This window comes from Pyrus communis, chromosome 13, assembly GCF_041283825.1.
Source record: "Pyrus communis isolate YQ-2024b chromosome 13, ASM4128382v1, whole genome shotgun sequence".
NCBI lineage: Eukaryota > Viridiplantae > Streptophyta > Magnoliopsida > Rosales > Rosaceae > Pyrus > Pyrus communis.
Window position 1 is genome coordinate 22,909,234 of NC_142577.1, and position 17,243 is coordinate 22,926,476.

Here is a 17,243-nt window from a genome sequence, read left to right on the forward strand (position 1 = left end):
TTTAAGTACCAACACATAAAGACAGTAGCCTGCAATGACGGTATACATTCTTTATTATAATCGCAAAGAGAGGGAATACAATGTTGGATGGTTAATTACAGAATATAGGTACATCACTCCTCGTCGTATACACGGTACAAATCAGGCTATCCTTTTGGAACCAACATGTTCTAAACCATTAGGACACCTGAACAATAGACGAGAAATTTAGCATATACACTTGGAAACCTTATATTTACATGGTGAATGAGAGACTACAGATAAGTCTTCAACCGGATGCAAGCAAATCTAATTCCGAAGCCCTGCTGCTAAGATCTTCACCAGACACCTGGATCAAACTGCTACTGTCTGCAATTTGAAGTTTCTCATTCAACACGGTCTTGTACTGCTCATCTCTTTCCTCGAAATTACGCATAAAGCCAACCTGCAAGACATAGTTAGAAACATAAGTTCTTCAACGGCACGAATGTGCAAATTCTACACCAGTATCACTATTATCCGGTATTTGAATCATCTCATTAACACCACCCTTTCTCTCCCCACAACCCGAAAAGGAACAGAAATGCTGAACAAAAACCAATAATCCTTCTAATATTTGTTTTTCCGGCTAACTACTCCTATTGTGAAGGACGAAAATCTTTACCTGTTTCTGAAACAACTCAAATTCATCCGAGCTAAGTGAACCATCGCTATTTGCATCAAGTAGCTGCATCATCTCACATGCATCTTCCCCTGGGGCACCAAGCTCTTCCATCACCTCCATAAGTTCCTCAATATTGATCCTACCATCTCCATTCTTGTCAAGAAGGCGGAATGCTCGATTATTCTGACTCTGCTCAGTCTCAATGCCTTCGTGATTAATATCTTTAAGCCGCAACGCAGCAAATTCGGCTGCAGCCATCATGATGGCCTTAAGCCTCTTTGCCTGATCATCAACGATTGATTATAAGCCTCCAATAAAACATGCTGAACGTAAAAGACAAACATTCAAAATTAGCAAATATCAAGTGCATAAATCAAACAACCTCTTCTGGGTCTGTAAGACCGCTTTTGTACAATGAGTGAGATGCCATTCCAGCATCTGCCAACATGTCCATCTCCTTAGTCCTTATCTGTATTTCCATCAACGGCCTACTCCTCCCACTGTCACTAACATCAACTGCCATATGTAAACTCCGGTACCCATTCTTCTTGGGCCTTGCAATGTAGTCTTTTGTCCTGTGAGGCATTTCCTTCCACATAGATCGAACAACTTCGCGCGTCCTGTAACATGCTTGTTCCCCTACCTCAGCCATATCTTCTCCATCTCTAGGCTCCAATATGACTCTCAATCCCAAAACATCATTCACTTGCTCTGGCTTCCTACCATCCTTCAACAGCTTCTTCATTGTGCTATAGCGACTCTTATACCGCCCATCAACTGAAACATCAACCACCATGTCTGCCAACAACGGATCAACTCTCAACGACCGCAACAACTGTTCCTTGTACACATCCACCAGAGGCTTACTTCCAGTCTCATGACTTCTCAACCAAGAATCGACATAAAGGTACGAATTTGGAAATAAGTACTGAAACGAAAGATCCTCGAGCTCCAATGACAGCCAATTGGCCCCAACAGCATGAGCCAACGGCGCGTGAAGCCTCATTACTTCTAGAGATGTCAACTGCTGCTGATACTGCGGCATGTAATCAAGATGCCGCATCACATCAAGCCTGAGCACCAAGTCCAAAATCACAGCCCTCATATCGTAGTAAGTCAAGCAAAACTTCCTCAATGCAGTTGCACTGTCATCATCCAAGACATCAACTTTTGAAGGGACTTTCATAACCCGCAAGCTTTCGTGCAAGAGATGCGCGGTGCCAGAACCAATCTGGTTCCTAACATCGAGAATCGAAATTGAACGGGCCTCCACAACTGGCCGGAGAATCCCAGCTGAAATTACTTCAGCATCCATCTACAACAATCAAATTTACTTAAAACCAATTAATGAGTTCATCCAAATTACACAACTGAAGGACCAGAAATTAAAAAATTACAAAAAGAGAGAGTTGACTCAAACGATCATTATACAAATACGAATTGCTGAACTGATCAAAATCAAATACTTTACAAATATTTGCTGAAAAATAATCAATCATCAACTACACATTGATCAAATATTTACGGAGAAACGATGATTTCAGCATTTTGGATTTATAAATTCATCGTTTCAGCCAATTTCCCGGAAAACCAAAAGTCTCCGTTACCTGAAGGTCGGCGAGGAGGAGAGAGATGGAGAGGGCTCTGGAGAGAGAAGAACGGCCATCTGGGGTCAGAGGCAGAGCATGGAGCAAAGGAATGGAGAGCTTGAGAGCCTTGAAGAGCAAGTGGGAGCCGCTGCTGGAGAGCATGCCCATCCTCTCCGTGAGCTCGTTGAACGCCCCCACGAGCTCCACCACCATCTTCCCACCGGTCTGCTCCAGCAGAAACGACCTCGTCTTGGAGAAACCATGCCGTCGGCTTCGCTGGTTGCATTTCCGTAGAGTCAGAGTGAAAGGGAAGATCCGTACGGTAGGGTCGAGGGTTCTGGGTATTGGGTCCTGGTGAGGAAGACGGTGGTGAGGGTGGGGAAGGTAAAGCTCCATGGATGGATGGACTGGTTTCTTCGTGGTGGAGAAGTAAAGAGAGGTGGTGACTGGTTAGTACTAAGTGGTAAGGACAGGACAGGACACGTATGTGGTTTTCTAAGTTATTCCTCATTTTACGTAATAGGAATTTTAAAATATAATTTAGCCCTAGTTTGGTATAGATTAATTTTTTTTTAAAGCTGGGATGAAAAAAAAAATTGAGCTCAATATTGTGTTTTGTAACTCAACAACAAAGCGCTTATTTCCAAATCTACTGTGAGAAACAGCTAGAAATGGGAAGTAGCTATTTGCTGCTTTCAAAAACCGGCTTTTTTATCACAGCAACAAGGGTGAACAGTAACGTTTAATGAAAATTTTCAAATGACGATCCTACCCTCACCCCTCGCGTCTCACTTCTCTTCCTTGCTATGGCATCTCACTTCTAAACCTTTTGTGTATTTCGCTATATGCGATGCTGATCTCGATGACTCCGAGGCGCTTTTGTTCTTAAACCAATTGAAATCCGGTTTTGAGGATGTTAGTGGAAGTAGATTGATCTTGGTTTGGTATAATTTTGCCCCCAGTTGCTTGCAAGTCTAGTTTGATTCGATTTTGCGAAAAGTAATGGCCTCGGACTTGCCCAGTTCGCCGGCAGCCAGTCGGAATCCAAGTTTTGGTGTAAGTAAAGGGAAGAAAATGGTGCTGACACCACTGGTTGGGAAGATTCCGAGCAAAGGGTTGAAGAAGAAGATGAGGTTATCTGGGGAGGTTAATGGCGATCTTTGCAAGAAGATGTGACTGCAATGGAGAAGAAGGTGGATGTGTGCGATGATGCTATGGCGGTGGGTTTAGAGATTGTCCGTTGCCAACACAAAAGAGTGGTCTTTTGCATTCGGGTGACCGCCAAAAGGCCAAGCAAGTTTGGAGGAGGCATGTTTGGATCCTTGACTTGTTTGTTTGCGCCGTGTTGTTTGGGATTTGGTTGTGGGTTTGCAGGGGATTCAAGTGCATTGACGGTTGAATGGGTGGATTTGGGAGGTTTTGGTGTTTCGGTGTTGTAATGTACTTTACTTTGAAGATGGATGAAAATTTAGTAATTCACCTTTATTTTATTTGTTAAGAAAATTAAATTAATGACACATTCAGTATTATACTCTTTTTTTTATCATTTCACACAGTTACAGCTGTTTTACATAAAAGTTTACCAAACACTATAATACTGTTTTTTTTCTTCCAAAAGCATGCTTTCACAAAAAAGTTTACCAAACACCTTTTTGCTTTATTTCACAGCTGCTTATTCTCACAGCACAGCAGAAGCAATTTTTTTTCAAAGCACACAGCAATACCAAACCAACCCTGTAGAAAAACTTTATAATGAAAAAAATCAAAAGCTTTGAAATCTGTCATGGATTCTGTCAAATTTTTTACAGTGAACTAGTAAATATCGTCAATATTTATTGGTTTTCTTATATTAATTTTTGATTTTTCGGATATTTTTTACTAAATCGATCCTTAATTTTTGGAATAATTTGATGCAAATATTGACAATTTCGTCAACAGTTTAAACACTGATTGGGTGTGACATATGGAGCGTAAATTCTTTTTTTAGGTCATCTTAACATGTCAAAATGTTTAGACTCATATATTGACATTTTAACATAATGTCTCATTGCTCATCCATCAGGAAGATAAATCCACAAATACGGTTATTGAGCTAAATCTCTATAAATCTTTGCATACACATCTCAATTTCTAATTTCTAATTTTACTTTTGACACACCTCTATCAATTTTGACCATCGAATCATATGAATTGAAGATGATCAATAATAAAAAATTAACAAAAATTAACTAATAAAAATGAGTACGTAAATAACAATTTTCTTTTTAAATTGCGACAATTATAAAATTCTGCAATTTTTAATTGCGACAATTGAAACTACAGAAGTGAAAATTGTGACAGCCTGTCCCGGATTTTTCATACCGTAGGGGTGAAATGACGATTTTGCCCCTAGTGATTTTGTTTCGTTGTGTGGTCATTTTGGGGATTTGGTTGGCTGCATTTGGACCACACACACACCCTCACACTTTCAGTCTCATCTTCTGCCTGTCCCGAGTCTCTATCTCTTTCCCTTCTTCTTCATATGTACGGACAAGAACCCAATTGCTCGAAAACGTGGTAAATCAAGGAAGAAAACTATACATTTGTGCTCGTGAGGTTCTTAGGAGTTCAACCATACCCATTTCAGGTAAGGGAACCTTCGTTTTCACGTTGAACTCGAGATGTTCAAATCGGGGTACTGTTCATGCACACGTAAATTCATGCGTTTTTGGGAATTTCAGGCTTGTAGGAAGCTTGGTGAGGTCCTTAGGAAGCTCGGGGTGGTTCGTTTGAAGGTTTTGGACGTTGGGATCGTGAGTTGCAGGTTTGGCCGGATTTGGTGAAGTTTTTCCGGCAAGATTCTGTTGGTTTTAGTGCTTGAAAGTGGTAAGGTTTTGTTCCTCTAGTTGTAAGCTTCATTTTGGTACCAATTTCGTGAATTTTGGGTGAAAAACGAGTGAAAAATGAAGTTTGGAAAATTTCCCGGTTTTTCGGCGCTGGAGGTTGGCCGGAGAAGACGACGGAATATTCCGTCAGTTTGGACGGAATATTCTTAACGGCGTTAGGTTAACTTTAACGGAATCTGTCAAATTTAACGGAATATTCCTGACGGCGTTAACTGACGTCGTCAGTGTGCCAGGCACGTGCCTGCGCGTGTGGCCGTGCCTTGGCCGACTTGTGGGGTCGCGTGCGACGTCAGAAAATTATTTTAAAAATATGGGGATGTTCGTGAGGTTGAGTAGATCACGTTGGTATATTCATACATCCCATTTGAGCATTGTATGATAAGTTATTACCTAATTTGGGTTATGTGCTTTAAATTAACGTTTTTATAGTTGTTTCACATATAGGTGAGACCTATCCCGAGGACGAGCGCAGTCACTCGAGGCAAGGGGGTTACGATTCTTCTACATACCAGTGAGTGGGCTTTTGGTTTTCCGTATATATCTATATACTTGTGATTTTCCCAGAAAATGAAATGAAACGTTTATATGTTTTAAATGCCATGCATTGCATTTTGCCTATTTAATTATGCATTAGTAGTTGCATATATATATGTTTGGTGTTGCGAACGCACATGTAAGTGCTAGGTAAGTTATGGTTTATGTTGTGTTTAGAAGTGAGTTGAGATGCATAGAGAGCTCATAAACTGCACCCTCGGTGTTAGTGCTCCTGCCCAGAGTAGGGCACAGTCCTTCACGTGATGTTCACCTCTCGCACCACACGCTCGTCTTGGATCAAAGTTAGGTGCACAGTCCTGTCGTACAGACCATTATAGGTAGTTCCGACTCGTAGGTGACCCGCGATTATTCGCCAGTCTTCACGTGATCGTAGCATTTGAGCGTATTTATTTACACCCAGTCCTGTCGTACAGACCACTTTAGGTGGTTCCGACTCGTGTGCATGTATAGTTAGTGAGTTGTGGACTTGAGCTTTAGATTCAGCCGTACAGGTCACGTTAGGTGACTCCGGCTGACAGATTATATGGCATTGATTTGAAATTACCTGAGTACTTGCATTTTATTTAGAGGCATTCGATATGGCATATTTCCGAGCATGTTTTGTTTATATGTGTATATTCTATTTTCTGGAAAACTATACAGGTTTTACAGCGAGGGGTTAGAACTTTTGTTATTGAAATGATTTTGAAAAGCTTTGTTTTTGCCCACTCACGCTTTCTGTTTTGCGCTTCTCCAGGTTCTAATTTGGATAGCTCTTTTGGTGGCTCTTGAGGGATTCACGGCATATCTGACAGATTATCTCCAGAGTAGGACCACCTCTGGGTGTGTTTATTTAGTGTTTGTTCCCTGGACTGCACTAGGTCTTTCGTGCTCTGAATATTGTTTTTCACACTTACGCTTGCACATGTATGTTATTTATTCAGTGTATAGCTTGGTTTTTATTTATTCGTACTTTTATTATTATTCTTAGCTTTCGCACTGTGTACATGGTTATGCCACTCTCACGTGATAGCCAGCACGCCCTAATTTTGGTCGGAGTGTGTCAAAAATCGTCCAGGACACAGGGACCAAATTATAAATATCCAAAAATGAAATTACATACTCTGCCTATTTCAGTATTTTGACATAAACGACTTCGTTTAGTGAAGTAACGGAACACACAGAAGAGAAACATCCTCTCTCTCTCTCTCTCTCTCTTCCTGAAGTCCTAAAACCCTACTGCGCCAAATCCCCATTGCGATCTCTGCAAGCTCCTTTCGGGGTTTTACACCGCGATATGCCATCAAACCCATCACTCCACTAAGCACTGTTCAGATTTCACGGCGGCCATGTCGGCGTTATCAAGAGGCCTCATTTCCCGCCTCCGCCTTCTCTCGCTCAATGCCTCCCATTCTTCTTGCACTGCTACTGCTGCCGCTAATGCTACGACGTCGTTGACGCAGACCCAGTGCCATTTCTTCAGATGCTTCAGCTCCGAGGCCATGGTGGACGCGACGGAGGCCGTGGCTGACAGGAGACCGGTTATTGAAGCGAAGCCCGGCCCGATGAGCCCGGGTTCGAAGAGGACCGGGCTCATAGCCGTCAAGTGCGGGATGACTGCGCTCTGGGACAAATGGGGCGCTAGGGTTCCGATAACTGTGCTCTGGGTCGATGATAATATCGTCTCTCAGGTCAAGACCCCTGAGAAGGAAGGCTTCCCTGCTCTCCAGGTAACATTTTTCTCTTCATTTTTCGCTGTTCGTCGCAAATTCGATTTGGCTTTTAATTAAAATATTTAGGCGTTATGAAATTTCCAAAGTTCAGATCTTTTGGAATTTTCGAGAGAAGAATATGGTAGTGCGTTTCTGTAGTTTTATAATTTGATTACAGTGTATTCAATTGAAGCAGTAGAAGTTGCATTTTAGCTGTTTAACTGGATTGGCTTGGCTTTGTATCGGGTTGCTTCAGTTGCGATTTACAGTTTGAAACTATATGCATTCCTTGCTGGGGGATCAAAGGTGTTGTTAGTAGGGGTTTAGATGAATGGGAAACTGATAGGTTCCAAAAATTTTGGTCACCGAGAGAACATCATTTGTAATTTGTTTTCCTACTGTTATTCGTTAACTAGATTAAGTGGAACTGTAATTTTGGTACTTGCATCTGGGGTTTTGTTTGATTTTTCCAATATTGATCAAATTGATTTTTCGTGGCCACTAAACATAGGGTAATTTTAATTTTTGAAAAATTCCAAGGTCACGGGTTTAATTATAGGATTGTATTCTGTTGTGGTGCTAGTTAGATTGGTTGCGGACAGAAGAAAGCAAAACATTTGACAAAGCCAGAGGTGGGTCATTTCCGAGGTCAGGGTGTTCCACTTAAGAGGAAATTGCACGAGTTTCCTGTATCAAATGATGCGCTTCTCCCTGTTGGTATGGAAATTGGTGTTCGCCATTTTGTTCCAGGCCAATATGTTGATGTCACAGGAATCACGCGAGGGAAAGGTTTCCAGGTGAACTTATTTATTTATCTTCACCTGTGGTTGTGTATGCTATTTCAAGAAAGAAAAAAAGAAAAAAAAAAGGAAATCTTTGTAATCAAATTAATCAACGAATTATGTAACTGTGTCTCTCAAAAAATCTTGATATGATGGTGACAATAGTAACACTTTTGTGAGGTTATGAAACATTATGTATCTCTCTTATTTTATGTGCCCAGGGTGGAATGAAAAGACACGGTTTTAGTGGTATGCCAGCATCCCATGGTGCATCTCTGTCACACCGAAGTATTGGTTCTACAGGTCAGAGGGATGATGCTGGAAAGGTTTGGCTTCCAAATCTCCATAAACTTTTCTGACGAAGTTCTTTTCGGATATCTGTATATAACCAAACCTTTCTCTTGTCTTCTAATGAAGATGACTTAGTTTAATCAAATAATCTGTTGCTTATTTGTGTATCAATAATTCTATTTGAGCATACAAAACCGACACACTCTGTATTAGAGATGCGCCCTTCATTGTATGTGGGACCCACCATATGTTAGAGAATGTGTCAGCAAGTGTGTTAGTTTTGTGTCTAAATAACATTACTTTTTGTTTATTCGTGGACACGCTGGATATACTATATTGGTTTTACTTGTTTATATTTTTTTCTTGGGTTAACTGCGTTTTACATCACAAGGTTTGGGGGTCATTTTGCACATTTGCAAAATGAGCCATGAGGTTTCAGTTGTTGCATTTCGCACCACGTAGTTTGTTAATTGCACCAATATAAACTCTCTGTCAATTTCATCATCTAATTAGATGTTACATGTTGGTGTGGCATAGACTTGGCCCACATTTTAAGCACTTTTTGACCGTCAATTTCAATGTTTAGTACTTTGCTCTTTTAATCCTTTTATGAAATTGATAGTCAACTTGTGCTTAAAATGAGGCCTAGTATATGCCACATTAGCACCTAACGCCTAATTAGATGATAAACTTGACGGAGAGATTAAATTAGTGCAATTCTGAAACCACGTGGTGTAAAATGCAAAAATTGAAACCTTGTGGCTCATTTTGCAAATGACCCCCAAACCTTGTGTCGTAAAATGCAGTTAACCCTTTTTTCTTTATCTGTAAAATGCAGGTGGTTTCCAATAATTATAAACTGTAACTGTGATAATCATTTGTTGTATGAACAGGTCTTTAAAGGCAGAAAGATGCCGGGGCGCATGGGTGGGAAACAGAGAACGGTGAAAAATGTATGGGTCTACAAAATTGATCCTGCAAGGAATTTGATGTGGGTGAAAGGCCAAGTATGATTCCTCACACTTTCTTTTCCCAAGTTCACGTATTTTGATTATTGAATCTATTCAACAATAGTTTTGTGAGCTTAATATCTTCCCAAAGTGTTCAGAACGTTGAGGAGGAATTGTATAAGGAGCGGTTTTGAGCTGGGTAGATAATTTTGGTTGGTTTAATGAATGCGTTGATACACATTCACAACTGCACGGTTTAAAATCAATACAGTGATTGGTCCTAATCCTCTTCTGGAGTCAGTATGTTGTGTTGTTAATTCCTGTTTCGCACTACTCAATTAGATGTTGGCTATTCTCACAGGTCCCAGGTGCTGAAGGGAACTTCGTTTTTATCAGAGATGCCTTCTACAAGAAACCTGATGTTTCATCGCTACCATTTCCAACCTACTTTGCTCCAGAGGATGAGGATCCATCCAAGTTAGAAACACTAGTTGCTGATCTCGGAGAAGTAGATCCGTTCATGGTGGCAGATTAACTAGGAGCTGAATTTGAATTCCCAAAGGTACTAGGTTGTTGAGTTATGGCCAATCGACAACATTTCTGTCGCGGCCTGTCTGAGGCTATTGATTTGTCTCGTTTTCTTTCATCGAAGTTGATTTTTGGTATAGGAATACGCAGGCGCAGAGGTTGTAATATTATAATTGAGTTCATTTCAACCTCAGAATTGAGTAATGACACCCACAAATGTTTTTGATGTTGGAACTTGGAACCATGTTTTCAAATAAATGTGGCGACTTGAAAATTTTGCATTCCCGTGCCCTACAGGTCGTTTTTTCTTTGATATGGTAGCGTTGCACTTAGTGCGGACGCACTTTCACATCGCCGGACTTGTACATTGCTCGTTCAGAGTGGTAGCTTAGGTCTTCGGACTAGTAGTAGTACATTACCACTTCAAGCATGCACACTTGAATTTGGTATGCTACCATTCGACATGCACACTAGCTTAGTGCGGACGCACTTTCACATCTTCGGACTTGTACATTGCTCGTTCAGAGTGGTAGCTTAGGTCTTCGGACTAGTAGTAGTACATTACGACTTCAAGCATGCACACTTGAATTTGGTATGCTACCATTCGACACGCATACTAGCTTCAAATATGAGCTTTATTCGCGTTTACTGCAGTGAAGCATCGAAGCAATGAGTCGAACGAGTGTGTATACGAGAATACATTTGCTTTGGTCAGGTGTAAACGAGCGATATTCTATTTAAACCAATTAGATTGCGTGAAAATAAGAAACTTATACGAGTGATTACCGTCGTTCTAATTTAGATCACGTGAAAGTGAGAAATTTGTTCGGGTGATTAGCTTCGCCCTAGTCAATGTGAGTGGGTACGACGGTTCAAGTCGAAAATATAAAAAACTAATTTTGTTGTGCAGACGGGATTTAAAAAAAGAGAAAAAAACAAAAAGGGGTTGGGCTTTTGGCGTTTTGCCAAAATTTTCAAACGCAAACCGTCAAAGTGTCAAACGCTCGTAGACTTGTCAAACACTCGACTCTGAACAATCTCCTACGCTTCAAAACCCTAATTCGCACCCCAAAGAAACCCTAATTTCCACCTCCCTCTTCCTCTAACCCTAGGGTTACCGTTACCCAATAATCCCGTCCAATCCAGTGCAATCCAATCCCCCACCCTCAAATGCGAGTCCAATGGCAATGAGGCGAGACGAACACGAACCCGAGAGGCGACTCTGCGGCGTCTGCGGCTCCTCCGAACGGTGGTTCCTCCATTACATCCGCCACAAAGGGGCGTTTCAGAGGCTCTGCACCAACTGCGTCCTCCAAAACTACCGCGGCCTCTACTGCCCTTTCTGTCTAGAATTCTTCGACCCACCCCTTCCGGCACGTGACCGGGTCATGTGCGTCAAGTGCCCTTCCGTTTCTCACCCCGCCTGCGTCCTCGTCGCCAATTCCTCCTTCCATGGCTTCGAGTGCCGTACCTGTCCACAGGGCTACCCCTTCTTCAGCCTCAATCGCCCACAAAACGACGCCAACAACCCCAAAACGGCATTCGTCATCGACAAGGCCAACGCCAAGGCCCTTGTCGCCGCTGCCAAAATTGCTGCGGCTTCGATGGTGAAAGCCGCCGTCGCGGCCAGGACGGAGGCCGAGCGCCGCGTCAGGGAGGCCGTGATGGCGAAGAAGAAGGCGAGGGAGGCGTTGGAGAAACTCAATTCTCTGGTTAACAAGCAGAAAGAGCAGGATTCGAAAGCTGGAGACGTTGTTTCCGGGCCTAAGAGCCTCAACGGAAAGCCAAAACTGGAGAGTTCAGGTGGAATTCCACCGGCGCCCAAGATTGTTAAGGCTGAGGGAAGTAATGGGTTGGGCAGTGATCCATTGAAAATCGGTAATGTTGACGCCATGGAAGAGTGATCTCAACTCAAAGGAAGGATTTTGAGCTTGTTAAGTTCATGGGTTTCATTTCAGCTCCTCAGCTTCTGCTTGAGCTGCTACACAGCCTCTGTCAACCTGTGCGTCTCTCTGTTAGTTGCAGATAGTTCTTTTTTTTTTTTTTTTTTTTGGTAATTTATGCGAGGGCAGCCTGGGAGCCTTTTTGGGGGCATCGTAGAACAGATCGTTGTTCTGTACTCATATTTACTTTTCCATACAGTTTTGTGTAGCTGAATTTTGATGTTGTGACGATTCTCTGGGCCTCTCTGTATCTACATTGTACTTCTTTTTCATGATCAGGAATTGCATTTTCCAATTTCGAATGTGAAATTTCGTGGTTCATTAAGCTTTATCCAATCCAATTTGTGTGATGACCTTGCTTGCTGTGTCCAGATTTTCCATGCTTTTTTAAGGAGATGCTAGAAAGTTGACATGTTTTTCAGGACTTCAGAGCCGGTGTCTCATCGAACACACTAGCTTAAAACGAGTCCTTTTCTCTTTCCTTGCATCTTTGCCGGTTTTCCTGTCTTCTTTCTAATATTTTGTTGAGTCAAGCAAGTTCGTTATGAGCGTCATTTGACATGGCGTGTGATCTCCTGAAAGACATCAGTTTCTGGTTCGACGCGGGTTGTTTTCAAAGTAATTCTGTTGTGGTTTCAATTGATTCTTCAGACTCGTTTAGGTGTCGAAACATTCTCTCTTTTTTCTTGTTCATTTTGTTGGTGCTTGCATCGCGTGAAGCTCAAAATTTTACAGGCCTAGAGTGCCGACTTCAAGGTTGCAAACCCCTTTGTCGGGTAAAACCTCAAAAATTACCGTTGTGATTCGGTGTCATTCCTCTATGAATTGACCTTATGGCCGTTTTTACATATCTGCGTGTTCAAAATTCGATTTAATTTAACCTCTCTCGTATTTGGTTTGCTATAGACTATTCTCTTTCCTGGTTGCTCTGTTTCCTTCTTTGTGTGTTCTTTGTCATTCCCCAGCGAACACTATGCCGATCTTGTCAACCTCTTTGCTGTTTAGCGTAATTGGCCTTTCACGCAAGAAATTTTTTCAGTGTGCCAGAAACATAATCCGATACACTAAGTGTTAGAATACATGTGGTTGGCACTTGAAAAATAAAAAAATGGATATACTTAGGTACTTGTTAGTGAGCATCTTATGCTCACTTTTTAGATTTGGTTTAATATTTTAACACATATTTTATTGTTTAAAAAAATAGTATGTGTTATTTAATTAAAAAGTAGTGTATATGTTAAACAGGCCTTTATGCAAAAGGGTTTTTATTTTTTTTCAAAAAATGGGGATTAGGTGTTGGGCTCACTCCACTTCAAACTTCAACGATCCGAATCGTTTATTTTGTAAGTCTCGTTTTATAGATCATCCTTACAAAAATTCAATTCAATCCAAAACCATTTGCATATTTAATTATCAAGATAAAATTTCATTATTTTTTATATAACGAGTATTCGTTAATTTCTTTGAAATCAATTAGATGTCTTAAACATTTCCGATTTGGGTAATATTTTGTCAGGATGACCTATGAGGTACAACTTGAAAAATAGACGGTTTGGATCGTTAAAGTTTGATTTGGTGTGGACTCCACAACTAATCTCCATTTTTATAAAAAAAAAAAAAAAAAAATTGGGAATCTCTTCCATTAAAGGTTTTCATATGTTAAAAACAAAAATCACATGTCATCTTTTGGTTGGGCCATCATAGGGTAAGTATATATGATATTCACTGGTGAGAGAGATTGTTCAGTGTGCCTGGGATATGGAGTGGTTCGCCACATGTTTCTATACAAGAGACACTCGAATTTTTTTTTTATCCTCCAATTGTATAATAACATGTGATGTACCTAAGTATTACAAAAAAAAAAAAAAAAGAACTTCCAATCATTTGTATTATAACACTTGGTGTATCATCCCGTGCACTTGACACACTGAAAAATTTCTCCTCTCCCACACCAATAAAACAACTATAACAGAAGTTGAAAAATAAAAAGTGTATAAAACCTCCCCTAAAAAAAATATCAAATTATAATAGTCAGATTACAATGGTTGATAAAAAAATATGTCAAATTTTGTAATTTTCGAAATGAGTTGTCAAATTATTACTTCCGGTGACTGCAATAAAGCGCAGAAAGAAAAACCATTTCTGGGGCCCACAATATCTTATCTCTGATGCACACAGAAAGTAGAAGGTGCTGACGAGCTTGCAGGTTCTCTCACTTACTCCACATACAAATGACTTCGCTCCTAGTACATCAACACACCCCACCCTCCCTAAGCTCGCCTGGAATCCACATTTCACCGTTACGCCGCCTTGAATCATGCTCGACCATGGTGGAGCTCAAGCAGTTGCACTCCCAAATCATCAGGCTCGGCCTCGCTGCCGACAACGACGCCATGGGACGTGTCATCAAGTTTTGCGCCCTCTCCAAAAACGGCGATTTGGGTTATGCCCTCCAGGTGTTCGACACAATGCTTCAATCCGGATGCATTCATTTACAACACTGTAATGAGAGGCTACTTGCAATGCCAATTGCCGAGAGATTGCATTGTTTTGTACTCACGGATGTTGCAGGACTCTGTCCCTCCCAATCGGTACACGTTCCCTTCCATTGTGCGAGCTTGTTGCGCTGATGGTGCTGTTGGAGAAGGGAAGCAAGTCTATGCCCATGCCGTCAAACTCGAGTTTGGAGATGATGGGTTTTGTCAGAACAATTTGATTCACATGTATGTGAAGTTTCAGTCTTTGGAGGAAGCTAGAAGGGTGTTTGACAAGATGCCCCAGGCGGATGTTGTGTCTTGGACGACTTTGATTACTGGGTACTCCCAATGTGGCTTCATTGATGAGGCTTTTGAAATTTTCGAGTTGATGCCTGAGAAGAATTCTGTTTCTTGGAATGCCATGATTTCCTCTTATGTCCAGAGTAATCGTTTTCACGAGGCATTTGCTTTGTTCCAAAGAATGCGAGTGGAAAATGTAGAATTGGATAAATTCATGGCAGCTAGTATGCTATCGGCTTGTACAGGTTTAGGTGCTCTAGAACAAGGGAAGTGGATACATGGATATATTGAGAAAAGCGGGATTGAATTGGACTCGAAACTTGCAACAATGATCATTGACATGTACTGCAAATGTGGTTGCCTGGAGAAGGTTTTTGAAGTTTTTAACGGGTTGCCACATAAAGGGATTTCTTCATGGAATTGCATGATTGGTGGGCTAGCAATGCATGGGAAGGGAGAGGGCCACCATTGAGCTTTTCGAGCAGATGCAAAGGGACATGGTAACACCTGACAACATTACTTTTGTTAATGTTCTTAGTGCATGTGCTCACTCAGGGTTAGTAGAAAAGGGGCAGCAGTACTTCCGCAGCATGGTTGAAGTCCACAGTGTTGAGCCCCGAACAGAGCATTTTGGCTGCATGGTTGATCTTCTTGGAAGAGCCGGGAGGCTGGAGGAAGCAAGAAAGCTAATAAACGAGATGCCAATGAGCCTCGATGTAGGTGTTCTGCAGGATATGTTCCGGACACAGAGGGAGTGTTGCATGATCTCGATGAGGAGGAAAAGGAGAATCCTTTATACTACCACAGTGAGAAACTTGCAATTGCCTTCGGCCTATTGAAGACCAAACCCGGGGAAACTCTACGTATATCGAAGAATTTACGAGTCTGCAAAGACTGCCACCAGGCAAGCAAGCTCATCTCGAGGGTTTTCCACCGCGAAATAATCGTGAGGGATAGAAATCGCTTCCACCATTTTAGAAGGGGAGACTGTTCTTGTAAAGATTACTGGTAAATGGGAATGCTGTCTGGTTGTCCAGAAAATACATGACATCTTGCTTGACAAAATACTATATAGTATATGCCTGGATGTTCATCTAAGTACCGATATACTGATAGAAAAAAAAATATATATATATATATATATATATATATATATATGTATGTATGTATGTATGTATGTATGTATGTACCTGTATAAATTGCTAACGAATAGTAAAGCTCTTTGGTGAATTGTTTTGAAAGAAGAAGAAACCATTAGGTACGTTTCATATTACAATTCGTAACCTGAAATATCAAGAATTTGATGAGTTAGGTGTTAGATGTTCCCACATACAGTTTCCCACTCGCACATTTTGACTTATCAATTCATGACGTACTTATTCCAAGTATGTAAACACAAGGACGTAACCCTTCAATAGCAAAAGTCGCTCACATACCTCGAAAAATCTCTCTACTGGACCGGATTTGTCCATCCAATGGTTGGTTAATATAGGGTGTGGCTGCATATCCCTTTTTCTACCCACACGCTCTACTCAAATTTCTTTGTCCCAACTTCCTTCCTCAATCACTCTGGCGCCATCTTAACAACCCACACACTACGAAACTTTTATATCTCGCCCATCCAAAAAAAAAAAATCATGAATCCTCCATTGTAAACAAATCATAAAGTCAAACTAAATTTTCAATGGCTTGCAACACCCATTTTAAGCCTTTTCCCACTTAATTGTCTCATTAGTTTAATCAAATTTGTGGTTTTCTTGCACAAAAATTTGATTGCATTTGGGTTGACGATAGTTGTGCTTAAAAATTCATGTCTCCTCTTTGTTAAAAAGTATATAAAGAGCCTCTATCAATGTAGGATTCTTTGGCGTATTTGTGCTATTGTTGAAGATATCAAATGGTTAGCCTCTTCTTTTGACTCTATTACTTGGAAGCATATTTTAAGGAAAGCTAATTTTGTAGCTGATGTCATCACTTCGTGTGGGCATGGTTTAGATAACTTCCATGTTTGGATTGGTTGTGCGCCTCCAGCAGCTACTAATGCCTTGTTGTTTGACTCTAGGGCCCTTGGGTGTTCTCAGGGTTTTTCCCTCTCTTAATGTTATTTTGCTTCTCAAAAAAAAAAAAAAAAAAGGAAAAAAGTGGGCCATAGACTCTCTGTCACCTTACAATTTAATGTCAATTCGTGTGTCAATATTATAAAATATTATGTCAAAAACATAGGGTGACAGGTAATCCACAAAGAGTCTCACTTTTGAAAAAATTCATAACATTTCCCAAGTATATATTATGTAAATGCGTACAATGTGTCAGTGTTAAAATCAAGTAATGATATTCATACCATGTTTTCTACCACATTTTCATACTATCTTAGGTGACATTTGATGTAAATAGCTACATCATTTAAATTAATTATATTTTTAAATTTAGTTCATTATTTAATAAACTAATAATCAAGAAAAACTAGTTAATTAATTGATGATTGTGATATACGAATAGTCTTTCTCATTCATTTCCTTGGGTTTGCAATTTTTTCAAATAATGTGGTTGTCCACATCAGATGCCACATAAGGTGTTTTAAAAATAGGGAACTTTCATGAAAAAGGCTT

At 40.7% G+C, this 17,243-nt stretch overlaps 3 protein-coding genes and 2 pseudogenes across 3 annotated transcripts; 4 read left to right on the forward strand and 1 right to left on the reverse strand.

Moving 5' to 3' along the window:
* Nucleotides 1-25: 25 nt before the first annotated feature.
* Nucleotides 26-2,714, reverse strand: CRSH (Ca2+-activated RelA/spot-like protein). Its single transcript, XM_068475937.2, has 4 exons — nt 2,251-2,714; nt 1,026-1,958; nt 644-925; nt 26-424 (listed from the first exon to the last, which is right to left on the reverse strand). The coding sequence occupies exons 1-4, from the start codon at nt 2,626-2,628 to the stop codon at nt 269-271; spliced, it is 1,749 nt and encodes a 582-aa protein (XP_068332038.2). The 5' UTR covers nt 2,629-2,714; the 3' UTR covers nt 26-268.
* Nucleotides 2,715-2,991: 277 nt separating this feature from the next.
* Nucleotides 2,992-3,659, forward strand: LOC137736231 (phytolongin Phyl2.2-like; annotated as a pseudogene).
* Nucleotides 3,660-6,777: 3,118 nt separating this feature from the next.
* LOC137737657 (large ribosomal subunit protein uL3m-like) lies at nt 6,778-10,195 on the forward strand. Its single transcript, XM_068477198.2, has 5 exons — nt 6,778-7,381; nt 7,951-8,160; nt 8,367-8,471; nt 9,330-9,443; nt 9,748-10,195. The coding sequence occupies exons 1-5, from the start codon at nt 7,001-7,003 to the stop codon at nt 9,919-9,921; spliced, it is 984 nt and encodes a 327-aa protein (XP_068333299.2). The 5' UTR covers nt 6,778-7,000; the 3' UTR covers nt 9,922-10,195.
* Nucleotides 10,196-10,914: 719 nt separating this feature from the next.
* LOC137738247 (uncharacterized) lies at nt 10,915-12,182 on the forward strand. The gene has a single exon (XM_068477877.2). The coding sequence runs from the start codon at nt 11,096-11,098 to the stop codon at nt 11,816-11,818; it is 723 nt and encodes a 240-aa protein (XP_068333978.1). The 5' UTR covers nt 10,915-11,095; the 3' UTR covers nt 11,819-12,182.
* Nucleotides 12,183-13,914: 1,732 nt separating this feature from the next.
* Nucleotides 13,915-15,864, forward strand: LOC137736502 (pentatricopeptide repeat-containing protein At2g42920, chloroplastic pseudogene; annotated as a pseudogene).
* The last annotated feature ends 1,379 nt before the right edge of the window (nt 15,865-17,243 follow it).

Bases quoted from the DNA above. Each gene is read 5' to 3' on its own strand.
- CRSH (XM_068475937.2), bottom strand. From the start codon at position 2,628: ATGGAGCTTTACCTTCCCCACCCTCACCACCGTCTTCCTCACCAGGAC. The intron at 1,959-2,250 runs GTAACGGAGACT...TGATTGTTGTAG, and splicing joins TCCTCCTCGCCGACCTTCAG to ATGGATGCTGAAGTAATTTC. The intron at 425-643 runs GTAAAGATTTTC...TATGTCTTGCAG, and splicing joins TTGAGTTGTTTCAGAAACAG to GTTGGCTTTATGCGTAATTT.
- LOC137737657 (XM_068477198.2), top strand. From the start codon at position 7,001: ATGTCGGCGTTATCAAGAGGCCTCATTTCCCGCCTCCGCCTTCTCTCG. The intron at 8,161-8,366 runs GTGAACTTATTT...TTATGTGCCCAG, and splicing joins CGCGAGGGAAAGGTTTCCAG to GGTGGAATGAAAAGACACGG. The intron at 9,444-9,747 runs GTATGATTCCTC...CTATTCTCACAG, and splicing joins TGATGTGGGTGAAAGGCCAA to GTCCCAGGTGCTGAAGGGAA.
- LOC137738247 (XM_068477877.2), top strand. From the start codon at position 11,096: ATGGCAATGAGGCGAGACGAACACGAACCCGAGAGGCGACTCTGCGGC.